Source organism: Macrotis lagotis, chromosome 4 (assembly GCF_037893015.1).
Source record: "Macrotis lagotis isolate mMagLag1 chromosome 4, bilby.v1.9.chrom.fasta, whole genome shotgun sequence".
NCBI classification, from domain to species: domain Eukaryota; kingdom Metazoa; phylum Chordata; class Mammalia; order Peramelemorphia; family Peramelidae; genus Macrotis; species Macrotis lagotis.
The window spans coordinates 140,008,907-140,022,384 of NC_133661.1; the positions used below are offsets into that span (position 1 = coordinate 140,008,907).

General features: G+C 34.4%; 1 protein-coding gene across 3 annotated transcripts in view; it reads right to left on the minus strand.

Moving 5' to 3' along the window:
* TTC23 (tetratricopeptide repeat domain 23) overlaps positions 1–13,478 on the minus strand; it is a 106,074-nt gene that overhangs the window by 35,515 nt on the left and 57,081 nt on the right. For all 3 annotated transcript variants that reach the window (XM_074234187.1, XM_074234186.1, XM_074234185.1), the window contains one exon: positions 2,176–2,281. In XM_074234187.1, coding sequence (XP_074090288.1) covers positions 2,176–2,281 — 106 coding nt within the window. The remainder of the gene's footprint in view (positions 1–2,175; positions 2,282–13,478) is intronic.

Below are 13,478 nucleotides of genomic sequence, written 5' to 3' on the forward strand. Positions count from 1 at the left end.
CTACTCACAAGAAGCTCACATTCTAATGAGTGAGACAACATTAAACAATGATTTACTTATAAGACATATATATGTCTTATAAGTAAATCATATATATATACATATATATATATATGATAATCTCAAGAGGAAGTATCTGGGGAAGGAGCTGAGAATATTAAGAACTTAGAGATAGGTAACATTAATATAGTGCTTTAAGAATTAGGAGAAGCTTTATGTACACTGACTCCTTTTGATTGTCACAATAACCCTGGGAAGTATTATTATCCCAATTTTTAGATGAGGAAATTAATGCAGGTGTAGGTCAGATGACTTGTCCAGGATCACAAAGTATCTGAGGCAGGATTCAAATATAAGTTTTTCATGTCTTCATGTATATCCTTCTGCTAAAACAAGACTGGTTATATCATTTTTACAGGATTTATATAAAGCATTGTGATACAGAAAAATCTCTGGATCTTGTGTGGGAGAACTAAAATATGAATTTTGATTTTTCTGTTTGTGTGACCCTGGGAAACTCATTTTAACTCTCTGGGTCTCAATTCTGTTGTCTGTTACATGTATGAGATGGGTCAGATGGTCTAAAGTCCCTTCTAGCTCCCTTATCTATGATCCTAAGAATAAGAATAATATAGGATGGGAAGGCAGGGAGAGATTTTGGTTTATTATTGGTGGGAAATATAATGAAATCATGGATTCAATGAAGTATCTCTGTTTAATAAAAAACATTTTGTTTTTGTTTTGCTATGGTTTTGTTTCATTTATCATTTTTACTTGCCAAAGGAAATTCAGCAATCAGAAAACAAGTAGAAGAAATCTTTTGATTTCAGAGTGATTCAGATTTCACATGGCTGGGCCGGAAGTAAATCTATTTAGGTAGATTTGGCTCTTGGCTTCCTAACCTTACTACCCTTGGTTCCTGCTCTTGAGGAAGGCTAATAGTGGTATAAACTCTGGAGCTTATGATAATAGAAGGATTTGATGCAAGACCCAGAACTACTTCTGCATTATAATACTTCACAAATATAGCCAGTCTTGTTTTGGCAATTGGTGGGGAGTTGTGGATAAAAGGTTATATACCTGGAGACAAGAAAACTTTTAAGTCTGAATCCTGCCAAAGACACTCAATAGTTTTGTGATTTTGGACAAGTCATTTAGTTTCCTCATCTGTGTCCCTTTCTAGTTCTAGGATTTGGAGTTTAATCTTGCTAAGGATCTCTGCTCCAACCTTATCTTAACCATTGTCCTACCTTTCCCTCTACTCCAAGATTTCCAGGCACTTATTTGGGTTTTTCTGACTGATCAACCAGTCAACAATTTATTTATATATTTATATAATATTTTATGTAATATTTTATAATATAAAAATAATCTATATAATAAATTTTATATACATATACATACCTACATATATTTTGGATGCTTTTCATGATTTTTCTTACCCTAATTCTACTTTTCTTTAAATTATATTTTCACATTTTTTTATACATATGAAGTTTCAAACAAGTAAATGCCATTAAAATTCATCTCATTATGGGTAACTTTCTAAGCTCATATCCTCCTCCCATGGTCAAATCCAAAAATTTCAAAACTACAACACCTTCACCACACCTGGGACAGGGTAAATGCCAGAAAAAAATGTATAACAAGGGGCTTTCCTCCCCATGATATCCTGCAACTGTGTTGCTGCATTATGACTGAAAGCTCAATTCTTTGAGGAATTTTGAGAACAGGATTTCAGCAGGCACAGAGTCTATCAGAATGCTAGAACAGCTGCAGTTTTGCCAACTACACAATGATCTTTAAAAATAAATCCCTTTAGCAAGTAAAGTTCAACACAGTTTCTGGGAAGCTCTAAGAACTGTCTTTCTTATTCTCCTGGAAGATTAACTCCTACTTAAAAGGAAAAGAATCAGATAGAGGGTGACTACATGGGATATGAATCAAAGGCCTCCAATGAGCCTGGAAAAAGAACAAAATGTCATTGTCAGAAATACTAAACCAACCAAGAAGAAGATTCACAGAAATCTGCACCCTTCAGGTGCACTACAATCAAGTTTTGCCTTATGTTCAACTCATTTAAAAATGAACTTAGAAAACTACATCGATAGAGATAAGTGTAGAGGGTATGAACAGCATGCACAGGCCCTTTACATTTTTAACAATCTCTCTCACCATAATGCTCAGGTCTTGAAGAGGCAATAGCAGCATGGGCAACTGAGAGTGCTGAGTCTGTTTCTTCTTCTACGGAAGGATTTTGATCCTGAGTGATATGATGTGCCTGTCACCATATACAGAGGGAACAGTTATATTTATATGATATAATTTTTAAAAGATATAACAGTCCTTGCAGAGATAAACATAAACCCAAGAACCCTATGATCAGACATTTACAACTGAACGAAATTAAAGAGCTCTCCTAGACCAACTGTGTTATTATACAGATAAGGAAATAGGTTCAGTTCAGGGAGGTTAAGCAAAACGATCTCCTATCTTATAAGTGTCAGAGGTGGCATTTGAACCCCAGTTTTTTGAAATTCAAATCCAACATTCATTCCCCCTAAATTACATTTGTCATACTATTCTTTATTATGAAGATTAAGTGTATAGTACACTGCAGTTTATTATATAGATAATACAAAGAAACATAAAACAATGATAATAACATGCTTGCATTAAAGTTTTCCAAGTATTTTACATACATCATATAATCTGAACTTAATCTCCCCATTTTATGTGTGAGTAAAACAAGAGACTTTAAGAGACTTGCTGATCATCACACAGCCAATAAATATCTGAGACAGGATCTGAAACTAGGTCTATCTGCCTTTGAATCCAATATTCTATCCACTGACACATTGTGTCTTAGTTTTTGTCCTCAAAGAACTTTCCATGTAGTTGAAAAAAAAAGCAAAATTACATTTTAATTATAGGGTAAGACTAGAGTTAACAATACAAGAGATCTTACAGGAGCAAATAACTGTCAACTGAATAATCAGTAAAATTAATTTAAAAATTTAGGAAAAAATTCAGAGGAATGAGAAATCAATGTGACTAGAGTAGTGTTGAAAAAGGCGTCCTGAAAATGGACAAACTATTTCATTTGGGTAGAAACATAGTGAAAAAGAGAAGGGCTACTCCAAGCTAGGTAACTAAAGTGAGTCGAGGCATGGTAAATGATGATTTTTACATATGAGGTGGATGAAAAATGAAAACTAGAAAGGTCCCATTTGAGGGGGACCAAAGAAAAATAAGGTTCAAATTCTCTATCTGGCACGTACCAGTTTTGCTGAGGTAGGTAAATTACTTGACTCTCAGTACCCTAGACAACTATCTAAGACTCTAGAGTTGCAGGACAGGCGCAAAGTTATATTAGCTAAGAGTTTTCTTGCTCAGAGGTTTCATCTCCTACCAATAATATTACAATTTTGTTCCCCCTCAAATGGTTATTGAATTATGAAGAAGACTAATCTTCTGACCAAGAGGTATACATTTTTGAGATATGTATAAATCAAGACATCACAGGTAATGTCACTGATCTTCATAAATAAAGTATGAACAGTAACAGAGCAAGAGAAGCCATTTATGGCCCTGGAACATAGGATTTTAGGATTTAGACCTGGAAGGTATTTTAAAGATCTAATCCAAGAAATCTCAAGTCCTAATAAATTATGTGATTTGTCCAAGAATACAGAAGCAGAACATAAAAGAATTGGGATTTAAACCCAAGTCTTCTAATTTCAAATCCAGTCTTTCCCGTACCAGAGTGTTCTCTTGTTTTAGTTGACTAATTCAAGAATCCACCAGTTCCACCACACTGCTGATATAAACACTAAGCTGAGACAACTGTCCTAGATTGTCAGAAGTATATAAAGCCACAATGGAGTGCAATCACTTCCAGCTGTAGCTCACAGTTTCTCTATACTCTGACTAAATGAAATTTTAGGGAGCACTGTAATTAATGCTTCCTTTCCTACATCTTTGTATTCACTCAGGTTGCTTCAAATGCTTAGAATGAATTCCTTTCTTTCTCCATTCCTACCATATCCTTGGCAAGCTCAGTTCAAATGTTGCTTTCTCCATGAAGTCTTTTCTTATTTATATTTAAGTAATTAACTTTTCTCATTCACAATCAGAGTACTTTATTTTGCACTTGTATAATACACAATAGTGTATTGCATACTGGATGTATTTATGAATGGGTCAGACATATTATATAAAGAATTTTTGTTTATTTCTCAATGTTTTTGTCAATGTCTTCAATTTCTTACATTATTATCTCAAGTATTTCTTCCTCTCCCCTTCCAGAGAGCCCTCTAAATAACAAAAATTAATTTTTAGAAAAGAAAAAAAATCAGTATAACTGATATGTTGAAAAAGTCATTAAAAAGTATAATGTGTAACATGTGGGTTGGGAGTATACTCTGCATCAGTTCATCTAGATCTTTCTACGCTTCTCAGAATTCATTAAGTACATCATTTTTTATAGCATGGTAATATTCCACTACATTCATGAACTACAATTAGTTTAGCCAATCCCCAAGTTATGGGCACCTACTTTGTTTCCAATTCTTGCAATCATAATAAGTGCTATTATAAATATTTTGATGTATATGGGGTGACTTTATTATCAGTTGATGCCTTGAGATATAAGCTCAGTTATAAATTACATCCTTTGACCACTAATCTATTAGGAAATTGGTAATAATAATAATAATAATAATAATAATAATGATAATAAATCTGAGTGTGTGTAAATATATGCATATGTAAATATAAATTGTTTATGTACCTTAGTTACCAAACCCTGATCAGAGAAATCTGACACAAAGATAAATTTCTCATGTGATCACTTTCCTTTTTATCCTAGGTTCATTAATTTTGTATGTACAGAAGTTTTTCCTTTTTTCAGGTAATCAAAGGTATCTTTTATATTTGAAATTGCCTCTATCTCTTCTTTGGTTAAGAATCAATCTCCCACCCATAAATGTGAGAGTCATATGTTTTAATTCTTTTTTATGGAAATAATTTGATCTTTGATTATTAAATTAAGTTAGAATGTATTTTGCTATGTGGTACAAGCAGCTATCAGTGAATAAAGCACTGATTCTGGAGTCAGGAGGACCTGAATTCGAATCTGACCTCAGACACTTAACATTTATTAGCTGGGTGACCCAGGGCAAGTCATTTAACCTTGACTGTCTCTCATCCAGGGCCATTTCCACTTGGCCTCATTCATATCTGGCCACTGGATCCAGATAGCTCTGGAGAAGAAAGTTGAGGATGGTAACTTAGCACAGCAACCCTCACTCAAATCCAGTTCACGTGTATGTCATGGCATCACCTCTCTTGATATCATGATCTTCTTCAAGAATAAAGGACACACAACCGCAGAGATGTGGTATATGGTATTGGTCAAATTTCTGCCAGTCTGCTTTTTAATTTTCCTACCAGTTTTTAGCAAATAAGGAATTTTTTTCCTAGGTAATTTACATTTTTCCATTTTTATCAAACACAGGGCTATTGAGATGCATCATTTCTGATTCTGTCCTCCCTTGTTTAACTGATCTGTCCCTCTATTTTTAAACCAGTAACAGTTAGTATTGATGATTGCTATTGTATAAGTTTGAAGTCTAGATGTGCTATTATTTTTCCCTCTATTTCTATTTTTTTCATCATCTCTCTTAATATTCTTTTATCTTTCCAAATGAATTGTTATTATTTTCAAGTTCTATAAAGTATCCCTTTGGTACTTTGATTGGTATAGGATTAAAAGTGTAAATTAATTTTGGAAATATTGTAATTTTTATTATAATAGCACAGTGTAGGTAAGAACACTGAATATTCCTCTAGCTATTTAAATTGAGTTTTATTTATTTAAGAAACACTTCATAATTGCATATACACAAATGTTTTGTGGGCTTTAGTAGGCTGATCTCCAGATATTTTATGCATCTGTAGTTATCTAAAATAGCATTTCCCTTTCTATTTTTTGTTTCATTGGTTTGTAATGAATACATAGAAATGCTGTTAATATTTAGGAATTTATTTTGTAGCCTGAAACTTTATGCAAACTATATGATATAAATTTAAAAATCCCATAGTGAGATTGTGTATTCTTTTAAAACTACAATTCTGAATGCTATTTTAGCACACTACTTAGTCTGGTTAAAGAACCAGAAGTACTCTCTTTGTTTATCTGACAGGACTGAATTTTTTTATTAAAATAAATGCAAAGAATTTTCAATATTAGTGTAACACTGAGTTCATGGAAATGAATTTCTATGTTGGATTTTCGAGGATTACTTTGTATGGGTGTCTGTGATGATTGCATATATGACTAGTAATTTTTTTGGTCACTATTACTATCCCTTTAACTCCTTATATGCCTTTCTTCTCTCATTTTTAGGTTTTCAACAAGTTGCAGTTGTATATTTTTCAGATGTCATCTTGAGATCTTAAATTCAAAGTTTCTATTTTAATTGCATGCTGCAATTTTAAATATCCCACAGAAATCTATGAGTTTGATGTAGCTTCAGACTTCAGCATTATGCTATTATTGGCTGAGGAAACTGGAGATGACAAAATTTTTGGTCCATGTTTTCCTTTTTTCATATATTTGAAGGACTGTCACATAGAATCGTAGTTTTTTTTTTTTCTCTTGGGTCCAAAAAGTACAACCAGAAGCAATGGGTAAAAGTTACAGAGAGAGAGAGAGAGAGAGAGAGAGAGAGAGAGAGAGAGAGAGAGAGAGAGAGAGAGAGAGTCTGCTAAAAGCAGCCCTGAATAAAACAGAATCTAGGGAGGTCTTCAAGTTGAAGCCATATTAAATACATGTGGGGATGTTGTAATGGGAATTTCTGCTTCAGGCATTGTTTGTTCTAGCTCTGTGAGGGTTATAACTTTGTAGAGTGCTCCTAAGTGAGCAAACTTGTCCTACCAATACACATTGGCAACAGTTCTGTAATTTCTAGTTTTAAATCTTTTGTTGGTAGCATTGATAAGATTAAATGATTTGCACAGTCATACTGTTAGAATGTCTTTATATTAGCATATGGTACTTGAACCAAGCTATAGGCTTCAAAGACTATAGCCTATCTACTACACTACACTATGCTACCTCTCCTTTTGGGTTTATTATTGTTTAAACAGATTTTTGTGTTCTGACCTATGAATTTAGCCACTATTGATAAAATATGATTCATGGGGTAATATTTTTCAATTTACAAGATGATTTTAAAATGGATTTTTTGAAAACGATCTTTGGTAGCTCAGGGATCACCTTTTTAGTATTAATCTCTAAAACTATTTTGATGTTATGCCATGTCTCACATTTATATAAGGTAGGCAAAAGTAAGATATTATTATATCCATTTTATATAAAGTATCCTCAAGATAGAGTCAGGTAATTTATTGGTTTAATGTCCCATTCAAACAAATCCAACAAGTATGTAAGTGCCTATTGTTTATAAGGTAGTAAGGCTACAAAGACAAAAAAAAAACAAAAAACAACACCTCAAACTCTGCCCACAAGGAGCTTACAAGGGTGATACTTTGGCTTTTTGGTGGCAGATATGTGCCAAAATTTATCACAGTTTGATAAGAAGTGAAAACACTTTGATAATTGAGTCTAAATAGTGATGTAAAAGCATTCAATAAACAAGTATCAACTAAATTGCTGTAGAACAAGCAGAAATGATAAACTATTACGAAATTTCATTGTCAACGTAAGGTGAATAAAATCATCTCTAGTTCAGATGTAACTTTTGCTAAGGACTCATTCCTTCATATCTGTAATCATCTCAAGAGGCTGAATTTACATTGAAATTTATTTCACATGCCACTCACTTATACTGTTAATGAAGACACAAAAATCAATCAGAAAAAATAAAATTTAAAACAGATTTATACTTGTCTTGTAGAAATTTTAGTTATAATGAATTTTGAAAAATGCACCATCTAAGTTCTTTTTTTCCTCAAAAAACAGCATAATTCCTTACTCAAAGTAGATGCTAAATAACTATTTGTTGAATTTAAGTGATAAGTAATTTACTTTAAAAGTGCTAGAGTTTTAGGACATGACAATAAAATGTAGGTTATAACTTCAAATTAAATACTGTAACAGCAGATTAATTCAACCTTTGAAAATGATTTTATAAATATCAGTAGGCAATAAGGCCCAATTCTTTGAAATTTCCCTGAGTTTTTTTTTTATTATTATGTAGAAAGATTAAAGAACTATCCTACAAATTCAGTAGATGTCAGTGACTGGTTTTGGTTAGTCTAGATTCTAGAAGATTATGTTTAGCAATCTAGAAAGTGTTTATTTTGGGTTTTCTATTGGTGAATTTGTGTCTTTAGAGAAAAAAAGTAGATAACCAAAGAAAAAACTGTCATTTAAATCTATCTATACAGATGCAAAATCATTCCTTTCTTGAAAAGTATCATAAAGTTTAAATAACTGTGAATTAATAGAAGTTTTAGGGAAGTAATACAGAGTGGGGAAGGATAGCAGAGTTTGGATATAACTCAGGGAGAAAACATAAGAGAAATTTTTGAGCAGAAAATTTTGGAGAAATCTATATTAAGGATACATAAATGTAATAATGATCTTTTGTAAGAACATACCAAATAAGCTGAGTATTTCTGATCAGTTATTTAAAAAATGACAAATCACCACCAAGAAAACAACTTCCCCTGGCAACCTAACTTATGGGGAGTCATAAAAAGAAAGGGTTGTTTGCCTATGGAAACTTTTATTTTGCAATTAAGTGGGCATTGAAGGAAATATTTTGTTGGGAGTTCAAGATATTAACTTATGCTACTAGCATGTAAATAATGCTACTTTTTCTACTAGATATCAAGAAAGTTACATTATTTAGTGACTTCAAATTATAGAAGAAATGGAGTTCATTATCATGATTAGCTAGCTTAATTTGCAGCCTTACTCTAGATTGCTGGTTAAGCTGAATGTTTTTCAACCTTGCCCTGGCAATATTCAGTTGGAAACTAGCTGTGGTATACAAGGGAAGGTCATTTTACAGCCCAGTCACTGCTGCATTCCCTCTCCCTTCTATTCCTTGTAGGGAAGCCTTCCATGAAGCAACTTGAGCCTAGAGGCACGAAGTTGCCTGCTTCCTAATTGAGTAAAGAAAGAAAGCTGGAAACCTTCTGTCCAATTAAATGCAATCACCCAAAGAAAAGCAATGATGTGCAGAGGACATTCTAAAAATCAGAATAAGAACCAAATCCAAAGCAGATTTCCTCTAGAAATCTGAAATAATTTCAGGAATATTTCCTGATTTCAATTATAACTTCTTTGTTGGAAGAGGAAGATAACTTCCTTAATATAAGTTGGTACCAAAAATGGACACTTTGGAAGCTTATATTTTCTCTCCTAAAGAGAACAAAAAATTCAACTGTTTTCTGTCTTAATTTCAAGTTTTGAGATTTTAGGGGTACTTAAGAAAAGTATTACCTACTTAGTTCCCATATCTAGTCACTTCAGATACACAAAGGGAAAGTCTCATATTTGACTCATCATCTCCCTCAAATATTTTACTTCCATGATCATAGTCTCTGATCATTGTAGTTTATCTTATCTTACCCTCTCCTCATCACAATCCAGGACTTCCTCAAGCCATAACCCCTTTTCTAAATCAAGTTTCTTTCCTTAGTTAATCAATTTAATTTTATTCTCTCCTCTCCTCTCAACTTCTTTGCCCCCATATCCTTTCACCATTGGTCTTTGACAAACTGCAAAGCTTAACCACCCAGATTGATTGGTTTTATTAAGTGGACCTGCACATTGCAGTAATGCAATGATTTTACTCCTCCTTAATTAATTTCAAATCCCACTCCCCACAGAGGATATTTTCTAAACCTCTACTTTCCTTAAACCTCTTTCTCTCTCCTATCTTCTCAGTTAAGGTCCTCATCTAATATTTTATCTAGAAAATAGAGGCCATTTCCCATGAGATCTATCTTTCCACCTTTCCTTTTTCGCTATCTCAAAATCCCAAGATATTATCTCCCACTAATTTTTCCTTTTACTCCAGTCTCTGAAGACAAAATGGTCCCTCTTTTCTTCAAGGCAGTCTCATCTTCATTTAGCCTTAATACCATCTCTCTCCCATCTTCTGCAGAAGACTACCTCTTCAATCATTCCCCTCTTCTAATCTTCAGGCTCTATCTGCTAATTCCTTCTCCATTGCTTCCAAACATGTTAAGGGCTTTCCTATCTGGGGAAAAAAACCAAAACAAAACAAAACTTCCCCATACTCTACCAAATCTCTTTTTTCTAAAACATTTCTATCAATATCTACTATCCTCATTGTCTCTATTTCCTCTCGCTTCTTGAAGAGATGTGAATAATTTTAATATTCAATAGTAATTGCTGAAGACATCTTAATTCCCAAATTTGAAAATGTATCCTCAATCCTCATTCTTCCATTCAAATGTCCTTCTCCCCTGAAACTCCACTTTCATCAGTCACTTCTCCTTTGCCTGCTCCCAAGGGAGTACTTTTCTACTACTCTTCTCTCTTCCACAATGATGAACATCCACCCCATCAAACTCTCCCAATCATATTGATTCTGAACCCCAGACTATCATTAGTTATCCACCTGTTCTCTGTCTCACTATCTTGCTCTCTTATTTCTAATCTCCCTCAAACTAACCCTCCCCAAATTCTATTCTAAAGATACCCACTTCTTTCACTGTATTCTTTGGAATGCTTTCTCCTTAGGTAAAAAAAAATCTGCTTCCATCTTAAACTCTTCCCTTTCCCATTCCTTCCATCTTCTTGCATTCACTGAGACCTGATACTCTCCCAATGACAGTTTCCCTGTTCACCTTTTTCAGCACTGACTGTATTTTCCTTCACTGATCAAACTGGAAGAGTTGGAATATTTCTTGTTACTCACTCCTCATTCCCTCTATCACTCAGTAACCTTTCATCCTTTGAAGAACATTCAATTCATATTTACTACCAGTTGTTATTTATTTATATCTAGGACACTTGCTGTATTTCCTTAATGAATTCAGAGCCTTGTTCACAGGATCTCTTTCCTCAACTTCTGCTGTCATACTAACAAACTTCAAAATGCATACTGAGATTCTTTCAGATACCCTACTCTTCCATTGTTCACCTTACTCATTTCCCTCCTCTACTATTTTTCCCTCAGTTACTTGAAGAGATGGTTATATCCTAGATTTTGCCATCCCTGAGGAGTGTTCCACTATCATATTCATGAACTCTGAAATTCTCTGATCTATCACAAGACATTGTCATTTTCTCTTCCCTGCAATTTATGTTCCGGGTATTTTGCTAAGCACTGGGGGGAGGGGGGGCAAGAGGAGCTTCAAAAAGAAGCAAAAGTCAATTCTTTCCCTCAAGAAGTTCACAAAAGACAAGAAGCACAAAAGATATGTAAACAAGTTATATACAGGAAAAATGGGATTTTAGCTGGGATTTGCAGGAAGCCAGGGACAATAGGAGGTGAAGATGAGGAGGGATTGCATTCTAAGCATGGGAGAGAGCCAAGGAAAATGCTTGGAACTGAGAGAGGGAACATTTTGTGTGAGGTCAATATAACTGAATCACAGAGTACAAGGGTGTGGGGGAGTGGAGGGAAGGAAATAAAGTGTAGAAGTAGGGAAAGGGAGGATTTGATGAAGAGTTTTGAATGCCAGAGGATTTTGTATTTGATCCTAGAGGTAATAGAGAGCACTGGAATTTTTTGAATAGGGAGTTGACATAGTTGGATCTGCAATTTAGGAAAATCATTTTGGCAGCTGACTTGGATTTGTCAGGTAGACTGGAATGAAGAGACTTAAAAGTCAAACAGACTAACCAGCAGGCTATTGCAGTAGTTCAAGTATGAGAGCCTTTACCAGAATAATGGCAGTATAAGAGAAGAACATATATTCAAGTGATATTGCAAAGGTAAAAATCATAGGCCTGGAAATAGATTGCATATGAAGGATGAGAGATGGTAAGGTTTAAAGAGTGGCAACTAGGCATCAAGCATGAGAAACTAGAAAGTTAGTAGGGTACACAATATTAAAAGAGACATTTGGAAGGAGGGAAGGTTTGGGGGAAAAGATAGTGAGTTAAGTTTTGAACATATTGCATTTAAGATGTTTGCTGGATATCCAGTTTGAGATGTTTGAAAGAAAAGTGGAAATGAAAGATTAGAGGGCAATAGAGAATTTAGAGCTATATTTAAGAATCATCAGCCATGAACCACATGTGGTCCTCAAAGCCAATTCATGTAGCATTATTACATTTTATTATCATATTCATTGGTAATATTCAATTGGTAATAATGGGCAATGAAGCACAAAAGAACTAATTCGATGGCCATGATATAGATGGCAATTAAATCTATAGGAGCTGGTGAGATCATCAAATGAAACAATATTGAGGAAGAGAAGAGGACTCAGGAGAGAATTCTCCAGAATGCTGAATCTTCATTCAGGTCTAGCCATAAATGTACCACAGAATTCTGTGGAGAGTATTTCTTCTGAAGAAGAGTATCAAGGAGAAGATAGTGATCAATAGTTTCAAAGGTTGCAGAAAGGTCAAGAAGAATGAGGATTGAGAAAAGACACTACCACTGGATTTGGCAATTAATACCTCCAATGCCTCTTCTCAGTTCTTTGCAGGTCATTGCTCTTTCTCTTGTTAGATTTTCTTTCATTCCCCATCTTGATTTTGTGATAAACTTGTTAACTCTTTTCTTTAGTCTCTTTCCTCTTATTCTTTTAGTGATCTTATGCTACCAAACATCAGCTTTATGGATTATTCCCATTGCTCACTGCCCTTTCCATCACTAACCTGCTGCTGAACAAAGTTGGAAAAAATTTATGAAATTGTTGACTGAGACCTCTACAAATTTAAGTCTCATATCTAAACTGGGCCTCACTGAAGCAAGGCAACCTTATAGTTCTTCCTAACTGACTCACTATAAAACTCACCACAGTGAGTTTCCACCAAAACTTTTCATTTCTCCTTAAACCTTTCAGAGCTTCCCTCCTCTCAGTTGAGAATCTTGCCTCATTTTTTTAGGTTTTTTCCAAGGCAAATGGGGCTAAGTGGCTTGCCCAAGGCCACACAGCTAGGTAATTATTAAGTGTCTGAGACTGGATTTGAACCCAGGTACTCCTGACTCCAAGGCCGGTGCTTTATCCACTACACCACCTAGCCACCCCTTGCCTCCTATTTCAATGAAAAAAATTGAGGTCTTTTGCTAAGAGCTTCCTCTTTTGTCTTTCTAATCATCTCACATTACTCAGATGTCTTCTACTACTATCTCTTCATTCATCCCCAGTTCAAGAGAACCGCCAGTTAACCCCTTTGCATGCACAAGTGATCCCATTTCATCTCATCTTCTCAAATTGTCCTTTCCATTATATCTCATTCTTTTACTACTCTCCAATTTTTCTCTACTCATTTGCTTTCCTGGCAACAAACA